Source organism: Buceros rhinoceros, unplaced genomic scaffold, assembly GCF_000710305.1.
Source record: "Buceros rhinoceros silvestris isolate BGI_N320 unplaced genomic scaffold, ASM71030v1 scaffold7997, whole genome shotgun sequence".
Taxonomy (NCBI): Eukaryota; Metazoa; Chordata; class Aves; order Bucerotiformes; family Bucerotidae; genus Buceros; species Buceros rhinoceros.
Window position 1 is genome coordinate 60,277 of NW_010422732.1, and position 16,866 is coordinate 77,142.

At 35.7% G+C, this 16,866-nt stretch overlaps 1 protein-coding gene across 1 annotated transcript in view; it reads left to right on the forward strand.

Annotated features, from left to right (window-relative positions):
* DOCK9 (dedicator of cytokinesis 9) overlaps positions 1-16,866 on the forward strand; it is a gene marked incomplete at its 3' end in the record, with an annotated part of 95,219 nt that overhangs the window by 59,831 nt on the left and 18,522 nt on the right. Inside the window, exons 35-43 of the mRNA XM_010140152.1 lie at positions 77-191; positions 726-792; positions 3,336-3,383; positions 5,194-5,330; positions 9,120-9,235; positions 14,528-14,665; positions 14,985-15,167; positions 15,823-15,936; positions 16,075-16,290. Coding sequence (XP_010138454.1) covers positions 77-191; positions 726-792; positions 3,336-3,383; positions 5,194-5,330; positions 9,120-9,235; positions 14,528-14,665; positions 14,985-15,167; positions 15,823-15,936; positions 16,075-16,290 — 1,134 coding nt within the window. The remainder of the gene's footprint in view (positions 1-76; positions 192-725; positions 793-3,335; positions 3,384-5,193; positions 5,331-9,119; positions 9,236-14,527; positions 14,666-14,984; positions 15,168-15,822; positions 15,937-16,074; positions 16,291-16,866) is intronic.

Sequence of the window (16,866 nt, forward strand, 5' to 3'; positions counted from 1 at the left end):
TAAGGCAATTTAAAACATTTTAGTTTATTGTCAGTTTAAGAAGTCTTCAGCCAAAATGCTTCTCGTTTCATTTCAGAACCAACAGAGCAGCACTTTAGGAAGTTCTGTAGTTCGATACGACAAACTTGACCAAGCAGAGATCAAAAGTCTGCTCATGTGTTTCCTCCATATTTTAAGAAGTATGTCAGAAGGTATGTAATTTCACCTATTTTTCATAAATTCTAAATCATGCGTTGGATTTATGCCTGTGTTTTTAATCCCTTCTCAAAAACAGCAGAATATTTTAGGTGTAAGTGCCATGCTCTGCTGCATTTTACAAATATGTGTACAAATTTTGCCAAATGTACAAATGTTGAGACCAATCTTATAAAGAAGCAGCTTATAGAACTAAGAGTCCGAAGTTTTCTGAAATCTTATATTTTTAGAACACTGTAATCACTACTGACGACATAATTATTACTATTTAAAATATAGAATTGTAAGGGAATGTTAAGGATTAATTAAAAACATACTGTAGAAACTCATTTGGAGAATTGATATGTGCGTTTGCATCGTCAGCTTCAAGAAAAACTTGAAATAGTAATAGTTACTTGTATGCCACAAGCCATTTTTAGATATTCTGAATCCTCACTATCTGAAAACTAAGAAGTGATGCTAACTCTTCAACTTATATTTTTGTGAGTTTCCTGCCTTTGCCTTGTGTTTAATATATTTAATTTTCCTAGATGCATTGTTTACATATTGGAACAAGGCTACAAAATCTGAACTCATGGACTTTTTCACGATTACAGAGTAAGATTTTTGTTGCTTGTCATAAAATCTTATGTTTTGCTATACTGTTAAAAACATGAGTGTGGCTATAAGAGTGCATATGCATTTTTATTTATTTGCTTAAAAAAATAATACCGTCTCGGTCTGCTTAGAAATCTTTAACTTGATGTGCATGATCGCATTTTTGTCCAGTTACATGGTAGTTTTTGGAATTAGGCTGTACGGAAGTGATCTCAGGAGGTTCCTAAACAGCAAGTAGTACTCAGAATATTGCTGTGCTCATGGAGGAGGAATCAATGGTCTTGTTATTTGTCTGCGTTAAAATGCATTTTCTAACATGAACTGCTGAAATTATATGGTTGCATATCAAAATTGATTGAATTCCTTAACCTCAGAAACAAAAGGATATGAACTGTCCTCCTAGCATTCCTCTTTTGTCTTCTGCCATTCTGTAAGGGAAAAGCAATAGCATGAATCCAGTATTTGTTATCAGTGGCTACACTCCGTCTTGTGCACCTTTAGTGTGTTTGTTCATAACAACTGACTGATATATTAATAAAAAGTGAACAAGGCATTGTTTGCTTGATGTGATGCGTCACAGAAGCCTTTCTTTCAGCTTCCCTATTTGTTTCACAGGGATGCTTTGCTTTGTTTCTGTAGTAGAGACTCTATCAATGTAATATCAGTCATTAACTTTGTTATGAAATGTGCTGCTCAAGACCTATTTTTAGGAATATATTGTAGATAGTGTTTCAACTCATCATGTGAGTATATCTGGCATGATATTGATTGTACTAGAAACAGAAGTGAACAAGTAAATGAAGCTACTTAGAAGACTCTCTGAAGCCTGAGGTGTAAGTTGTGAAGAGTATTTTGCCATTAGATACTTCTTATTTAAAGGCTGGATAGGATTGGTTTGTGATCAAATCAGTAATCTCAAACTAATAATTATCAAAGATGATTTCCATCAGAATAACAGTGTATGGAATACAGAATAGAATTTCCACCTTCATGGTGTGGGTATCACAGTTCCTTAAACTAGAACAGGAGCAAGGCTCATAAAAGTCTACCTTTTTCAATTCTAGGAGAATTTCGCCAATACGAATAGTGTGCTGTGATGGTGATTTTTATTAATACAGGTCATTACAATAGTTTCTCATTACCTCAGTAAGACAGTGTTTTGGGTATGTAGGTACTTGCTAGGCAAAGAACATTTTCTGACAAACTTAGAATCTAAAATAGACAAGCTGTCAGAAAGGAGAATTGAGGTTTGTTTGCAAACAAAGCGACAAGTTTGGGGGAGGCAAACACCATTCTGCCTCCACAGCTTCGAGACAGCTAATCTGCCTAAGTTCTGAGTACAAAATGGAGCTGAGTTGAAGGGACTGTTTGCCAGTTTCCTCCCTCATTCATAACTGGCACATGAGAGAGGAAGCCTGAAAACTGCCTTCCAGTTTGGATTTATGCTGTGAAGAACTTCTAGAATATTCTTACCTGAGGGACAAGGGAAGTTGCATTAAGTGTTCTGCATTATCAGGATACTTACTTACAGTGGGAAAAGAGTCAAATAAAATCTTTTCTAAAGCCTCCATTCATGCCGTTTTTCTTGGGGAAAAAAAAATCATTTTTGTTTGATTTGAAAGCGTGACTTCTAGTTCATTAGTCATCAGTGTTGTCTACTTAGCAGTTGTGAAGACAAGCAGAGGCACATGGCAAATTGGGTTGTGAGTTCATCTTGCTGGATCTGAATCAGTAGTATGATTCCTATAACATTGTATCAAAGTATACTTTTTTTTTTAATGAAAAATTATTTTAGGGGATTTGCCTTTATCATCATCTTATCGTAAATGCAGTTTCCGTTCAGAAAATAGTTCTGTCAGAAATCCTGGACTCTGGAGACCATAAAAAAACCAAACCCAACAAAGCAAAAAAAACCCCAACCTGTAACCAGGAGAGTTTAGGCCAAAGAACTAAATATATTGCCCTTATTTTGAACCCTTATACACATTTTGCAAATTATGTGTATGTATGTAATGTCTGGTTTTTTCTTTGCTTCCGTCCTTTCTGTTACTTGTCGTGGATTGCTGTTCATTTGTAAATAACTCTAACTGTGGGCCCCATTTTGCATAACGGAGTTTTGTCTGTGATAGTTGAGGCTAAACATTCCTTGTCTACAAATATTAAAAATCTATACAAGATGAAGCACTTCAGCTTACAGTTTTCTAAGCTGTTTTGTTCTGTCACCATTTGGCCCTTCTACCTTGTCACTGTTAGACACACTAGATGTTTTGATTGAGACTGTTGAGATAGGTATGCTCTGGAGGCAGCCTTTACATGCCTTTTGCTTTTAGGAAAACAACAACTGTCTGTGACTGATTTCAGAAGAGCCGTATTTACCTTTTCTTGGCTTGGGGCCTGGAAGGAAATTTTAAGGGTGTGAGAACTAGTTTTATGATGTAAGAGTCTAAAGTTAAACAAAACCAATAGTTGAATAATTCCAATGTCCATAAATCTAGAAGAGATTGATGTTACTGTTGTTTCTCTGACTTATGTGTTCTCTGCAGAGTATGCTTACATCAGTTCCAGTACATGGGAAAACGATACATAGCCAGGTACTGTGTGGAATTTAAATTTAGCTGTTTTATTGACTAAAAATAATAGTGTGAACAATAGGCTTTGAATGCCTATTTCAAATAAATTGCATGAGGGGAATAGTTATTGTGAAATGATACGTAACTGTTTGAAGTAACTGTTAACAAATCCGTATCTTGTCTGACAGTTTGGTATCTGTTCGAGAATGGTGTGTGTTGTGTGTATTGTCAATTACTATAAAATCCACCCCTCAATTGCTATCTTTTACAGCATTTTTTTAGCTTGACACAGTGTCTTGGGGGAAGAAATTCTATGACTTCATGGTTTTGTTTATTCACTCGGACATAAATCCATGTCCGTTGAAATGTGTTAGAAATGTTACATATAGTGTTTTTACTGAAAGGTGAGTAGTGAACGTTCCAGTGCTGCTGGTTTTGAATTTCAAGTCTGGAGTACTGTTAGATATTGTATGTTCCCATTGAAGGCTGTTTAGGAGAAAACCTGTGGGAGTCAGAAACATGTACTAAAGTATTTTAATATCTTTGCATTAGTGTTGGGTTTAATGCAAAGTAGTTTTTTAATAAAGTAAAATATAGCAACTTGTTTAGGCCTTATGGTGTGGTTGGCATGGTAATAATGTTACAGGCTAACTTCTGGGGTTGAAACACTGGCCTTGAACTCAGTGAGAAAGTTGTTGCTTACTTTGGGTGGTAAAGCATTCTAACCAAAACATTAGCTTTTTGTTTTTAATTTAGATTTAATGGTACGTGAATATCTCTCTACAAACAACAAACGTGGCCATCTCCTCGGAGATTTTTTTGGAAAACAATCTCACTTCTGCAAACATAGCCTAAAAAAAAAAAACAAAGGCCAAAATAATTCTGGCTTTCTTAAGGTTTTAGTTGTAACCTTTGTGTTTAAATGTACTTCAAACTCTGGATTTACAGGAGCCTGTAATTCTCAGGCTTTTTGTTAAAGTGCTTCCAATTAATTTGTTTGACTACTTTGTAGAGAAGACTACCACACTTGCTTTTTGTTTACTGATCACCTAGTCTGTGTACTGCATGTTAACACTAAAAATGTTAAGCTATAGAAATGATCTGGTGTTCTGCAGAGATCCTGAATCTTCCCAGCAAGTCTAGCTTTCTAGTCTTTCACATTGTCATTATGCTGAAGTATATCACAATGAATGCACGTACTTTTAAAAGACACATATGACAGAGAATGAAGGGGAACAGGGAATTCTGTAATTCAAGCACTGGTTTTCATTTTTCATCAGCTCTGGTGGTGGTACACAATAGGATGTTATCCTGTACTGATTGCTAACACAGATCACTTTTCTGTTTTCTTGACTTGATTGCTGCAAGTTTAACAAAGTATATGGCTCTTCTCCCTTCCTGCTTGGGTAAGATGTACATGATAATACCTCAATTCCTGCTCTCCTGTTGCATGTGTGCTTTCTAATTATACTACTGTGAGTCCTTCTAATTTTTTTAATACATTTTTTACAATCTAAATAGAGGATTTGTGTTCTGAATATTTTCAGAATATTTATGTTCTCAAATATTTATGTTTTCAAAAGCTCCAAAGTTAATTTAGCACTTCAGGAGAGACTGCTTGTGTACTTTTGCCTTCATTGCTTTAAGGTTTTCTGAGAGTTTGCTGTGATGCTTCTTTTAAGCTACCTATTTTTGTTTTACAAATAAAACAGTAAATAGGTTGCACTACAATTCTTTCTATAAATCTTCTTGTGCTTAACTAACACTTCCTGTCTTGCTGCAATTTGACATGTCTAACTTTTGCTTCTATCCCATTTCACCCATCTTGCAGGAACCAGGAGGGGTTGGGATCCATAGTTCATGATCGAAAATCTCAGACATTGCCTGTTTCCCGTAACAGAACAGGAATGATGCATGCCAGATTGCAGCAGCTCAGCAGCCTGGATAACTCTCTCACTTTTAACCACAGTAAGTCTCATGTCATGGTAACATTCATCATCCTCAACCAGTACCACAACACCAGAGACAGGTTGCAGAGCCACACCAGTGCATTTCAATGACTTATTGTTCTAGGTCAAACGAATAGCTGGAATCAGTCAATGGTCTGTTCTCTGCTTTGTGATAGAGCAATCACTGCTGGCTGATGTCGTAACACGGAGCATGGTTATCTAGAGCATATTTTAAAATTTTCTTTTTTTTTTTTTTAATTTTATGCACTTCAACTTTGTGTTGCACTTTTTTTATTATTTGCTTTATTAAGCTTCATAGTTTTTCCCCACTTGGTCTTATAAATGATTAATCTACAAGTGAAAATATGCACTCTGACCATATCTCCATGTTTTGACATCCCTTAAGAAGAAATTATTTTCTTAAAATTTCTGTGGAATTTGTGAAGCCCGTGATTTGGTTTGTCTGGGAGTGAAAAAGCGTCCAATAATGAAGTGATTTTTCTGTTTTCAGTGTGAGAAAGATATCAAGTATTCTTGGAATTTCTGTAGACAATGGTAAGATTTAATCAGGTTGAAGTCAGCTTGTATAAGACTGCTGTATTGAAAGCTAAATCTGCTTGTGGCCTATCTTTTTAAACATGCTGCTCTTAAATTGCAAAATACACTGTATGTAAATTATTCTGAAGCACTATTTTTCAATTTGCAGCTTCAAAAAACCATGAAACTGGTTGACTAATCCAGTAAAATACAACACTGGTACTGAAAAGAATTGTGTGCAGTAAAGCAATTAATGAGTTAACTGTATGTTCACTGTGTTCATCCTTTTATTTCCCAAAGCATATCTAACTATCCCTTAAAATCTTTTAGCTCATTGTTTGTTATATAAAGCAGCAGTTAACCTAATTACACAAGAAATTTATCATGTTGTCTAGTGGAAAACCAAAAAAAAAAAGAAAAATCCCATCAAACTTCTCTGTTTATAAATGTATTGTTTATGAATGCCCATTTAAATATAGAAAAGCTATCTTTGATTTTAAAAAAGTCAGAGAACTATATAGTTGTGCAAATTACTTTTTTCTTGTAATCAGTCTACTGCTGCATCATAATTTCTAGATGCTTTTTGATACAAAAAAGAGATTTTACACTATATAACTACACATTCAGCAAGATAAAATACTTTGGAGGTAAAGGCTGATTTTTTTTTTATTTTTTTTTTTTTTAAATCTCTGGGAAATAAACGACACAGGTGTTTCTTGGCCCTGTGCAAAGAAATTTCATACTTCCAGAACTTGGCAAAGTATAGTGATTTTTAGGAAACAGTGAGCTGAAAGATTTTAATAAATGCATGCTTATGTAAAAAGAAAGTTTCTATTCTTTTCTATCTGAAGGAAATTATGAAGGAAGTTGACTCATTCACATAACTTTGTGTGAAGTGATAATACTTTTTTCTTTTATGTTGGACATTTAATGAATATCAGGATATTACACCTTGTATCGACCAAGGTTTTACAAAGTGAAACTCTAAAAGCCATGTCAAATGTGAAATTTATTTTTATATCTTTGGTCTTGTTGGTGACTGACATTTAGTTTTGTTTTGTTGTCAGTCTGCTTGTATCATGTATCCAAAGTTTTCAGAACCTGCATAAATCTTATAGGTGTCCTGTACAGGATACATATATGAGGGGTGTATCTGGTGGAAGGAGTTATTTTACTTGTTTCTGAAATCATGATTCTTTGGCAAGTAGCTGTCTATAAATGTAAATTGTAATCTTAATTTCTCCCTTTCTAATCATTTAAGCAAGGAATAGAACCGAAGTAAATGGTGTAAGTGATAGTTCACATCTTTAAGGAATTTCAGTGCAGTTTTGTGCTTAAGTATAAAAGCTTAAGTATAAAACTTTGTTCAAGTTTCTAAAGCGTCTCAATACAAACTACAAGAACGTAGATTTATATGTGTATTGTTGGGGCTGGAGGAGAGAATCACGCTTGGTAGAATAGTGACATGCAAATGTACTGTAACACAAGAGTTGCACCCTGATCTATAATAGCAGTATATGATCATTGTCAAGCCTGTAGTTATTAGACATTACTGCATTTTCAGTATGGCTTTTAAATCCAGTTACTCTACAGCAGCATAAATGTGCAGATGCCTATTCATGTTCTTGTCCAGACAGGTCTTCATTTATATGTGGTAATTGTCGTTCCATAGTTTCTTTTTAAGTTACATGTGAAAAATAAAATCCAATATGTAAGTTCTACATGAAGAATATGATACTGGCTTCTCTAAAACAATAGCAAACTGAAACAAGGATGGGTTGTAGCATGTATATGGAAAAAGCACTGCTAAATTAGTCAACTGAATTGAGTGTTCCTTTGAGTTTACATCCTGCCCCAAAGTTCTGTCTCTAGTAATAATGCAGAGTAATCAGTCAATGACCTATTTACTTGTTTGTTCTAATTATTTATGAGAAGAACAAAATTTGAACTGTTTGGAATCCTGTCCATTGACAACAGTTTTTATTTAGTATTAATAATAAACAAAATATTTCTTTAAAGAATATTTCCTCTGTCCGCGATGTAGTTCTCAGTTGCCATGTCTTGGTATCTTCAACATTACCTAAAGCACAGTCTAAATTAAGGATTTCTGGTTACCCAACAGTGATTGCTATGAAAAACGATTTTTCTTTGCATTTTCTTAAGAACACTTTTACTAAAAGAAAAAAATATTTTACAAATGGCTGTTGTGTTAAAACTTGCTTCCAAATGCCAGTTTTTCCTTTCTGTGTTACAGAGGTGAAGGATGTAGTTAGATTGAAAAAATACATGGGAGGAGGAAGAGGTGGCAGCAGAGAGAATGCGAATGATGATAGGAAAGTTGTGCCTACTTCCTAACAGATAGAACGTATGAACCCAAAGAAACAGAAGGTTATGTGTGCATAGTTCAGACAGGGAAGCAAGAAGGTGCTGAAAGAAGTGGCCACATGCCATTATAAAAGAATAAGTCATTTCTTCTGTTCTTTTCTTGGTCTCACCAAGTTTGTCATGCTTGTCATTGATTTAGTGATGCTAAGTTGACTGTAAACCTAACATATAATCTCGACCAAATTTTTGTAAAGCAACCGGGGCACATTTGTCAATCTGATTCTTAAAGATCAATGTTAGGGACACATTATAACCAGTGCTGAAATTATTTGATTACAGTGTGGAGCTAGAAGCAATAAAATCCATTGATTAAATATGGAGTTATGGTGTGATATTGCTACAGAGCAGAACTAATTACTTGGGTCTTCAGCTGCATATAAGTACATGACTGTATTCCTTCAACTCTTAGTGATTTGTATTTTTAAAATGGTTGACTTTTGATTAAATTTGAGATCACTATAATGCTGCTAAATTACCAGTACATAGTTACAGTTTTCAACTGTAACTACATCCTACCGCGGTGCTTATTTTAAGAATATATATGTGTATATAGCTGTATACATTTCTATCTATATACACACACATATGTATACATACATATATATATGAAACATCAGACATTTATTGTTTTAACTGCTGCTTAATGCTTCTATTGTTGACATTTGTACTTTATATATCTTATGATCTTGTGGAAAATATGATAGAATAATTACATCCACATATTTAAAAATATTTAAATGCATGTGAATTATTTTTCTGTATCGAATACTAACTTCTGTCAGGCTTTTTACTTGTTGATCTTTTCCTAGTTCAGCAAGCCTTTTGGAAATAAGAAACATTTAAATGAGTATGTCCAGCACTTACACTTCATTTGGAATTTCTGTAGGCTATGGCCATTCAGATGCAGATGTCCTTCACCAGTCCCTACTTGAAGCAAATATTGCCACTGAAGTTTGCCTTACAATTCTGGATACTCTATCATTATTCACAATGGCTTTTAAGGTTTGTTCTTGTCTTTGTGTTAATATGTACCATAATTATCTTTCAGAAAAGAAAAATTTTTAATATTTTTAAAATTACATTTATATTTTATAGTCAAGTCATTTATATCATTGTATTTTTTAGCATTTCTAGCATTGCATTTCATTATCCTGTCATGTAAAAGCCCATAAATTCCTGCAACAAAATGCTTTTGCTCAGCTACACATTGCACACAGACTCCTTACTGATTAGTGTTAATTGTGGGAAAAGCTCCTTGCTCATCCTAACTTGCTAAAAATATTTCTAGAAACTTTAGTGTCTATCTAATATTAGTAATAAAACTGTCTTTTAAAGGCCATGTGGGGTGAAAGATCTATTGTATGGCAAAAACATAATTCATAAATGGGTACTGTCAGACGTTTATATTGAACTTAGGTGCTTCTTATATTGTCAGTCATTAACAGTAATTTGTATGTGTTCCTTTTCGTTAACTTTATTTTTGTCCACTAATAAGACTTCTTTTTAGTGGTATCAGTCACTGTAGCTCTCCTGTGGAATCTTTTTATAGTGGTTAAAGAAGCGCAGTCTGAACCCTAGGTTTCCCACACCAAAGTCTCAGGCGTTAAATCTCATAAAAATAAATAATTTAATAGAATGGTACAGCATCAGGTTCAAATTGAGCTGGGTGGCTCCAAAGAGGAACCTTGTGATTCTTAAAGCCTCACAATCTATTACATAAGCTGTTCATGCACTGTTCACATGACAAGCATGTGTCTTTTGTCCAACCAAATTATTTAAGTTATTTGTCCGATGATGGCAGTTTTGATGTAGTTCACTTTATGTACTTACGCAGTTTCATAATCTTTTTGTTCCATCTGCACCTGGAACTCATCTGTCTTCTGCTGACTCTGCGTAGAATGGTCTTTTTCTTCATTGCCATGAATTATATAATTCTTCTTCCTGTGATCATAACAGTCACCATAATTCATATTGTTAAGCATACAGTCTCCATTAACATTACTGAATCAATTTCATTATGTTAGCCTAGTTACAATATATTGGGGTCATGCAGAACTAATCCCGTTCATTCTTCTTGTGACTAAGAATGAGCTTAGCTTAAGTTCATCAATCCATAGGTTACAGCTTGTGGCCTAAGGCTTCAGCAATCTTATGCCAAGCAAGTTATCTACTAACATTAAGCAAAGCACATAATTAGAATAGTCAGATTAAGAGATTTCTTCAGTTCCCCACGATAGCATGCTCGCTTGCATACCCCTCTTGTCTGGTTTGTTTGGTTTTTTGGGTTTGGGGGTTTGTTTGGTCTTATGCCAAGCAAGTTATCTACTAACATTAAGCAAAGCACATAATTAGAATAGTCAGATTAAGAGATTTCTTCAGTTCCCCACGATAGCATGCTCGCTTGCATACCCCTCTTGTCTGGTTTGTTTGGTTTTTTGGGTTTGGGGGTTTGTTTGGGTTTTTTTTTTTTTTGAGCTTTTCCAAACATTAAAGCTGAAGCTATAAATAGAAGTGATAATAGCTCTAGCTTTTTTTCTCTCCTAACTAGAGCAGTGTATCCATCAGCGATCCACATTTAGTGTCTTATCTTTAATCGAGTTATGAAAATATGCACTTATTTATAATGAAATTTCTTTTCTTAGTAATTTAATTAGATAGAGTTTAGAACCAGTTCTGCCCACAGACTTCATGACAGAATTGAAAAAGAAGATACCTAGTTTAAAGATTTAAAGAAGAATGAACACCAATTATCACGCTTGTAATGACGGTTCTTCCAATTTATCTGTGTGTAGTATGTTGGGAAGGTTGGTACAAGCATACTAGAATAGTCTACAAGATCCAGACAAAACGGCAGGAGACTCAGGAGTTTCTATGCAATCAGCTGTGCTAAAATACATAGAATCACAGGATGGTTTGGTTGGAAGAGACCTTGAAAGATCATTTAATCCAACCCCTCTGCCATGGGCAGGGACATCTTTCACTAGATCGGGTTGCTCAAAGCCCCATCCAACCTACCTTGACAACTTTGAATGATGAGTTGTGGGCGTGACCCCCCGGCCGGTGCGAGAAGCAGCCCTGTAAGCCTGCTGTCAGTCAGCAGCAGGAGGTGTGTTATTTAGGAGGAGACAGAGAGGTTGTGTCAATAGGTGATTGGAAAGCCAGCTCATCTCTGGGCAGGACAGTGAACTTGAAACCAATCCAGCCAGAGTATGTAAGATAACTTAGAAACTATAAATAGATGTGATAAGGAAGGAGCTGCGCACTGAGTTAGCAGTTAGCAGTTGCGCAGTTAGCACTTAGAAGCTGTAGTGTGTAGGGGCTGCAGCAGTCTGCTGCAGTTATATCTTAATAAAGGCCTTGTGTACACATAAACTATTGTCGTATCGTCCGCCCTGAATATTTGCGACATATGATTTACCCCTAAAAATGAGTGTCCACAACTTCCCTTTTTCAGTGTCTCACCAGCCTCATTGTGAAAAAATTCCTCTTTGTGTCCAGTATGAACCTTCCCTCTTTCAATTGAAAACTCTTGCACTTTGCCCTGTCACTACAGGCCTTGGTTAAAAAGTCTTTCCCCATCTTTCGTATAAGCACTCTTTATATATTGAAAGGCTCAATAAGGTCTTCCCAGAGCCTTCTCTTCTACAGACTGGACAACTACAACTCTCTGTCTGTCCTCATAGGAAAAGCATTCCAGCCCTCTGACCATTTTTGTAGGTCTCCTGTGAACCTGCTCTAACGTGTTCATGTCTTTCATCTACTAGGGGCCCCAGAACTGAACATGGTGGGTGTGTTATGAGAACAGGGTAGGGCAGGAGAATCACCTGGTGGCCATACTTCTTTTGATGCAGTCCGCGATACAATTAGGTGTGTGGGCTGCGAACACGCATTGCTGGCTCATGTCCAATCCACCAGTACCCCAGGTCCTTTCCACAGGGCTACTCTCAATCTATTCATTCACTGGCCTGTATTGATACCAGGGCTGCTCTGACCCAGGTGCAGAACCTTGCACTTGGCCTTGTTGAACTTCATGAGGGACCACTTCCCAAGCCTTTCAAAATCCCTCTGGATGCCATGCTATAGGGAAGCCTCTAGCAAATCAGCTGCACCTCTCAGTTTGGTATCATCTTCAAACTTGCCGAGGGAGCACTTGATCCTACCGTCTATGTCGGTGATGAAGATACTAAATAGTATTGGTCCCGATATAGACCCTTGAGGGACACCACTCGTTACTGATTTCCACTTGGACATAGAGTCACTGAATGTTACTCCTTGGACGCAGCCATCCAGCCAATTCCTTATCCTTCTAACAGTCCATCCATCAAACCCATATGTTTCTTGATTTAGTGGCAAGAATGTTGTGGAGAACCATATCAAAGACCTTAGAGAAGTCCAGATAGATGACATTCACAGCTCTTCCCTTGACCACTGAAGCAGTTGCTCCATCATAGAAGGCCACTAGATTAGTAATACCAGTATCTGGGGAATAATTAGCATACTATATAGAAGGCCAGACAACAGTTTGTTGTGTTGTTTTGTTTTGTTTTTCACAAGATCATCACTGGTGGGGATCCAGATTTCTGTTATCTATTACACCAGGGAAATCAAAAGTTATATCTGCTTCTTGGTAGAATTGTAACTGATCCTGTGTGAATTCTTACTACTTAGGTGGTTTTAGTGAGCTACCTATCTCTGATTTTGGGACATCTGAAGAAAGGATAGGTGTTTGTAAGGCAATGTTTCATTTTTTTACTATAGATCTGAAAGTAGTAAGCCTTTTAGAACTTTCAGTTAAGTGTTTAGGTTTGGGTCATTTGCAGAGATCTGTATACTGCTCCAAGAGATAAATCTTTTTCCTGTGACCAAATAGGCTGTCTGGCCTATATCCAGCCATTCATGTCTGGCTTCCTCTAAAATGGCCTGCCTGTGGTTTCACTGCATAGCATTTAGAGACCTTTGGTCTCCTGCAGGCATCTGTATCTATTCATCCACAAAACTTGAAACCACACAGAGTTTTTCTGGTCTGCAAATTACATTATCCAAATGGCTTTTAATGGAGAACTGCCTCCCTCAATTTTTTAATATTGAGGAACACCTGAAATGCCCAGGGCTATGCTGAAATTCTTTAGCCTGAGGAGTTTCTTCTGCATCTCCATGAACAGAAAAGTTGGACATCTTTCCCGTATTTGAGAGAGTTAAGGCCTGCTTCAAGAGCCCAGGTCTATACTGGGCCTCAAGAATCTTTTTTTAAAAAAAATTGTTAAAGTAGATTCTTTGACTTAATAATAACTTAAAACTTAAACTTGAGATAGTAATGGAGCTGTCTTGCAGCACATCATTTGGATGTCTGTATATAGTAATGAGAAGGAAGAGTGGAGTGTGCGGAGGGGAGATGCAGAACATGCAACACCTAGTAGAATCATGTTGGAGGGCCAGTGGATTCAGAGGGAGCAATACTTAATATGGTCCCCTCAGTTCTGGACTCCTTGGACTGAATTGTGCAGTCCCTGAATGGATTAACCTATTTGGGTGGGTTTTTTTAAGAGGAGACACTCATTGTTTCATCCTAGAAATCCCATAGGAAGCTTCTGCTTATGCTCAGTAGACAAAGGAAGAAAACAAGTTTCCAGAGCAAAACAGAAGCATTGTGAACTGTTGAAAGTAGGTGCATAGCTAGTACCTGTGCTAGAGAAATTGGAGGAGATCAGGTTTAAAAAAAAAGTTTGTATAGAAAGGCTGCTGGTGGCAATACAGAAATCCAGAGTAACCCTGTGTTTTGCGTGCCTCAGAATGAGCTTTAAAATATTGATGCAGATAAAACTCTAAAAAGTAACTAGTGTCTTTGTTCTCAAGAGCCCTTTCAGTTCTAGGACAGTAATGAAAGATGGTGAATGAGTGGGGGTTTGGTTTGGGAGAGAGTTTTTTTGAGAGTATTGTAGTAGGAGGTACTGCTATGATAAAATTCCACTGTCTGAGCTGCTGAAGCCAATATAACCAATGAGTGAGCCTCTCAAAGAACTGTTAATAGTAACTAACTTAATTAACAGTTGTTAGGAACAATTGTATTCTATAACTCTATTCAGAAGCCAACACTTTCTTTGTAAGCAAGATCAATGAAGTGTTAGAAATATCCAATTAAAATTCAGATATGTTTGATTTATTAAACATCTTGATACTATTATGCAGATTATATTAGTTCTAACTTTCTGCTTTTGGATGATATATGTATGTTCTTTGAATAATGTGAACGTATCAATGTAAAAAAACACCTAAATTCTCGCTATCAATTTAAAGAATCAACTGCTGACTGATCACGGCCATAATCCACTGATGAAGAAAGTATTTGATGTATACCTCTGCTTCCTTCAAAAGAACCAGTCTGAAACAGCATTGAAAAATGTATTCATTGCTTTAAGGGCACTTATTTTTAAGGTAAGAAGTTTAAAAATAATTAGTCTTGAAGTACCTATCCAGTTCTTTAGTTAACAGTTTACTATATAAAAATATAAGAACTAAAATCCCAAATTAAAATTGGTGAATAAGGACTGATCTGATCCCAGCAGTATGGAATACTTATCCTTTGAATTGCAGCAAAAACAGTTTTGTGTCATGAACTACCATAACTGTCTATTTTTTTGATGGTTTGGGAATGTTAATATATTTGTATTTTCTTGACATGCTTGTTTTATCAAGAACTGAAGCTGATTTTAATAACTTCTCTAACTTTATTTCATCTCTACTTTTTCCTCAGTTTCCTTCTACATTTTATGAAGGTAGAGCTGATATGTGTTCTGCACTTTGCTATGAAATTCTGAAGTATTGTAATTCCAAACTGAGTTCAATTCGAACTGAGGCTTCACAGTTACTGTACTTCTTAATGAGAAATAATTTTGATTACACAGGGAAGAAGTCTTTTGTTAGGACGCATCTGCAAGTTAGTATATTTTATTTTTCTTTTTTTAAATGCTGTATTTGTAAATGTACAGTTGCAAACCTGTGTGCAAAGCCCTGTCAGATAAAGACACAAAAGAAATTATTTTGGGTTCAAGCAAGGCTGATACTAATCTAAGAGCGAGAAGATGGCAATAAACGTATGTTCAGTACAAGGAAATACTTGGAAACAATTGGGTAGCCCTGTGTTTTGTAGGAAATAATTTTTGTCAGTAGCAAGTGTTCTGTTTTGTGGATGTTATTTTGTTAAATTGCATACCCTGTTGCCTCTGAAGAGGAAAAGAATGCAGCAACAAGCATGTAAAAGCTTAAAATAAAACAAATACATAGAAAATCGGTTGTTCTGACAAACAGAAATAGCAGTTTACTATAGCAGAATAGCAGTTTACTACTTTTATGGCTTCTGGCTAGTTGACCTAGCAGTCGGTCTTTAGAAAAGAGGATACATGGATACTAAATTTACACAAGCCTGTTTTTTCTTGCCAGTGCTATTGAACAAGTGTCTTTGAAAAAAAAAATCAAATATAATTTTACTTAAGGGAATAATCTTTCAATTGAAAAGATCAAAACTTCCTTTGTAGTTGTTTCTTAGAGTATTTCATGAAACATGCACTAACAAAACGTTTGTTTCTGTCAAGGTTATTATTTCAGTCAGCCAGTTAATTGCTGATGTTGTTGGAATTGGAGGAACTAGATTTCAGCAGTCTCTTTCCATCATCAATAATTGTGCCAATAATGACAGAATTATAAAGGTTTGTTTTTATTCTTCTTTCTATACTGTAGAAGGATGCTTGAAAACTTTCATAGCATCTTTTGCAATTACGTTTCAACTTTTTATTATGCAAAGAATGGAAAAAGATAGTAGTTAACCTAACTTTTCCATGTTTTAGCACACTACATTCCCTTCTGATGTTAAGGATTTGACAAAACGGATTCGTACAGTACTGATGGCTACAGCTCAGATGAAGGAACATGAGAATGATCCAGAAATGCTTGTAGACCTCCAGTACAGTTTGGCAAAGTCTTATGCAAGTACACCTGAACTAAGAAAGACTTGGTTGGACAGCATGGCAAGGATCCATGTTAAAAATGGAGATCTTTCAGAGGTGAGAAAAAAAAATCAATCTAGTTTTAGCTTAAGCTTATCTTTATTGAAATGGAATTTACTATGTAGTTAAACAGCTATATAGTTGTGTGTCATACAATAAGAATTTTTAATACATTTTTAATTGTTAGTAGATTAATTTCAATGGCAGATGAGTTTTTGACCTGCCCAAGTACATCTGTAAGTCATTTCTGAATACTAATGTAAGGTATATATTCAAGAGAAATGTTCAATGAAAACCATGGAAGACACAGACCTTTTACTTAAAAATGCTTTTTTCTATCAGTTGCTAAAACACTTAAAGCCACTCCTTGAGTTTCTCTCCAGTTGCCTTTATAGAACTAGCTTGATTCTATTCTAGACCGCTTACTAAAAAACTCATTATGTTCTTAAAATTGACAAATTGCAACTTCTTTGTTTAAAAAAAGAAAGCTAGCTGATTTCACTGTGCTGTTTAAATAATTACATCAAAAAGGAGAAGTGGAAGTGGGGATTTTTATATGTCTTGATGTAAGTATTCTATCAGCATGCTGAATGACTTTTGTCTCTTTCTGGAAGTTTGTTCCAGCTGAAAGTA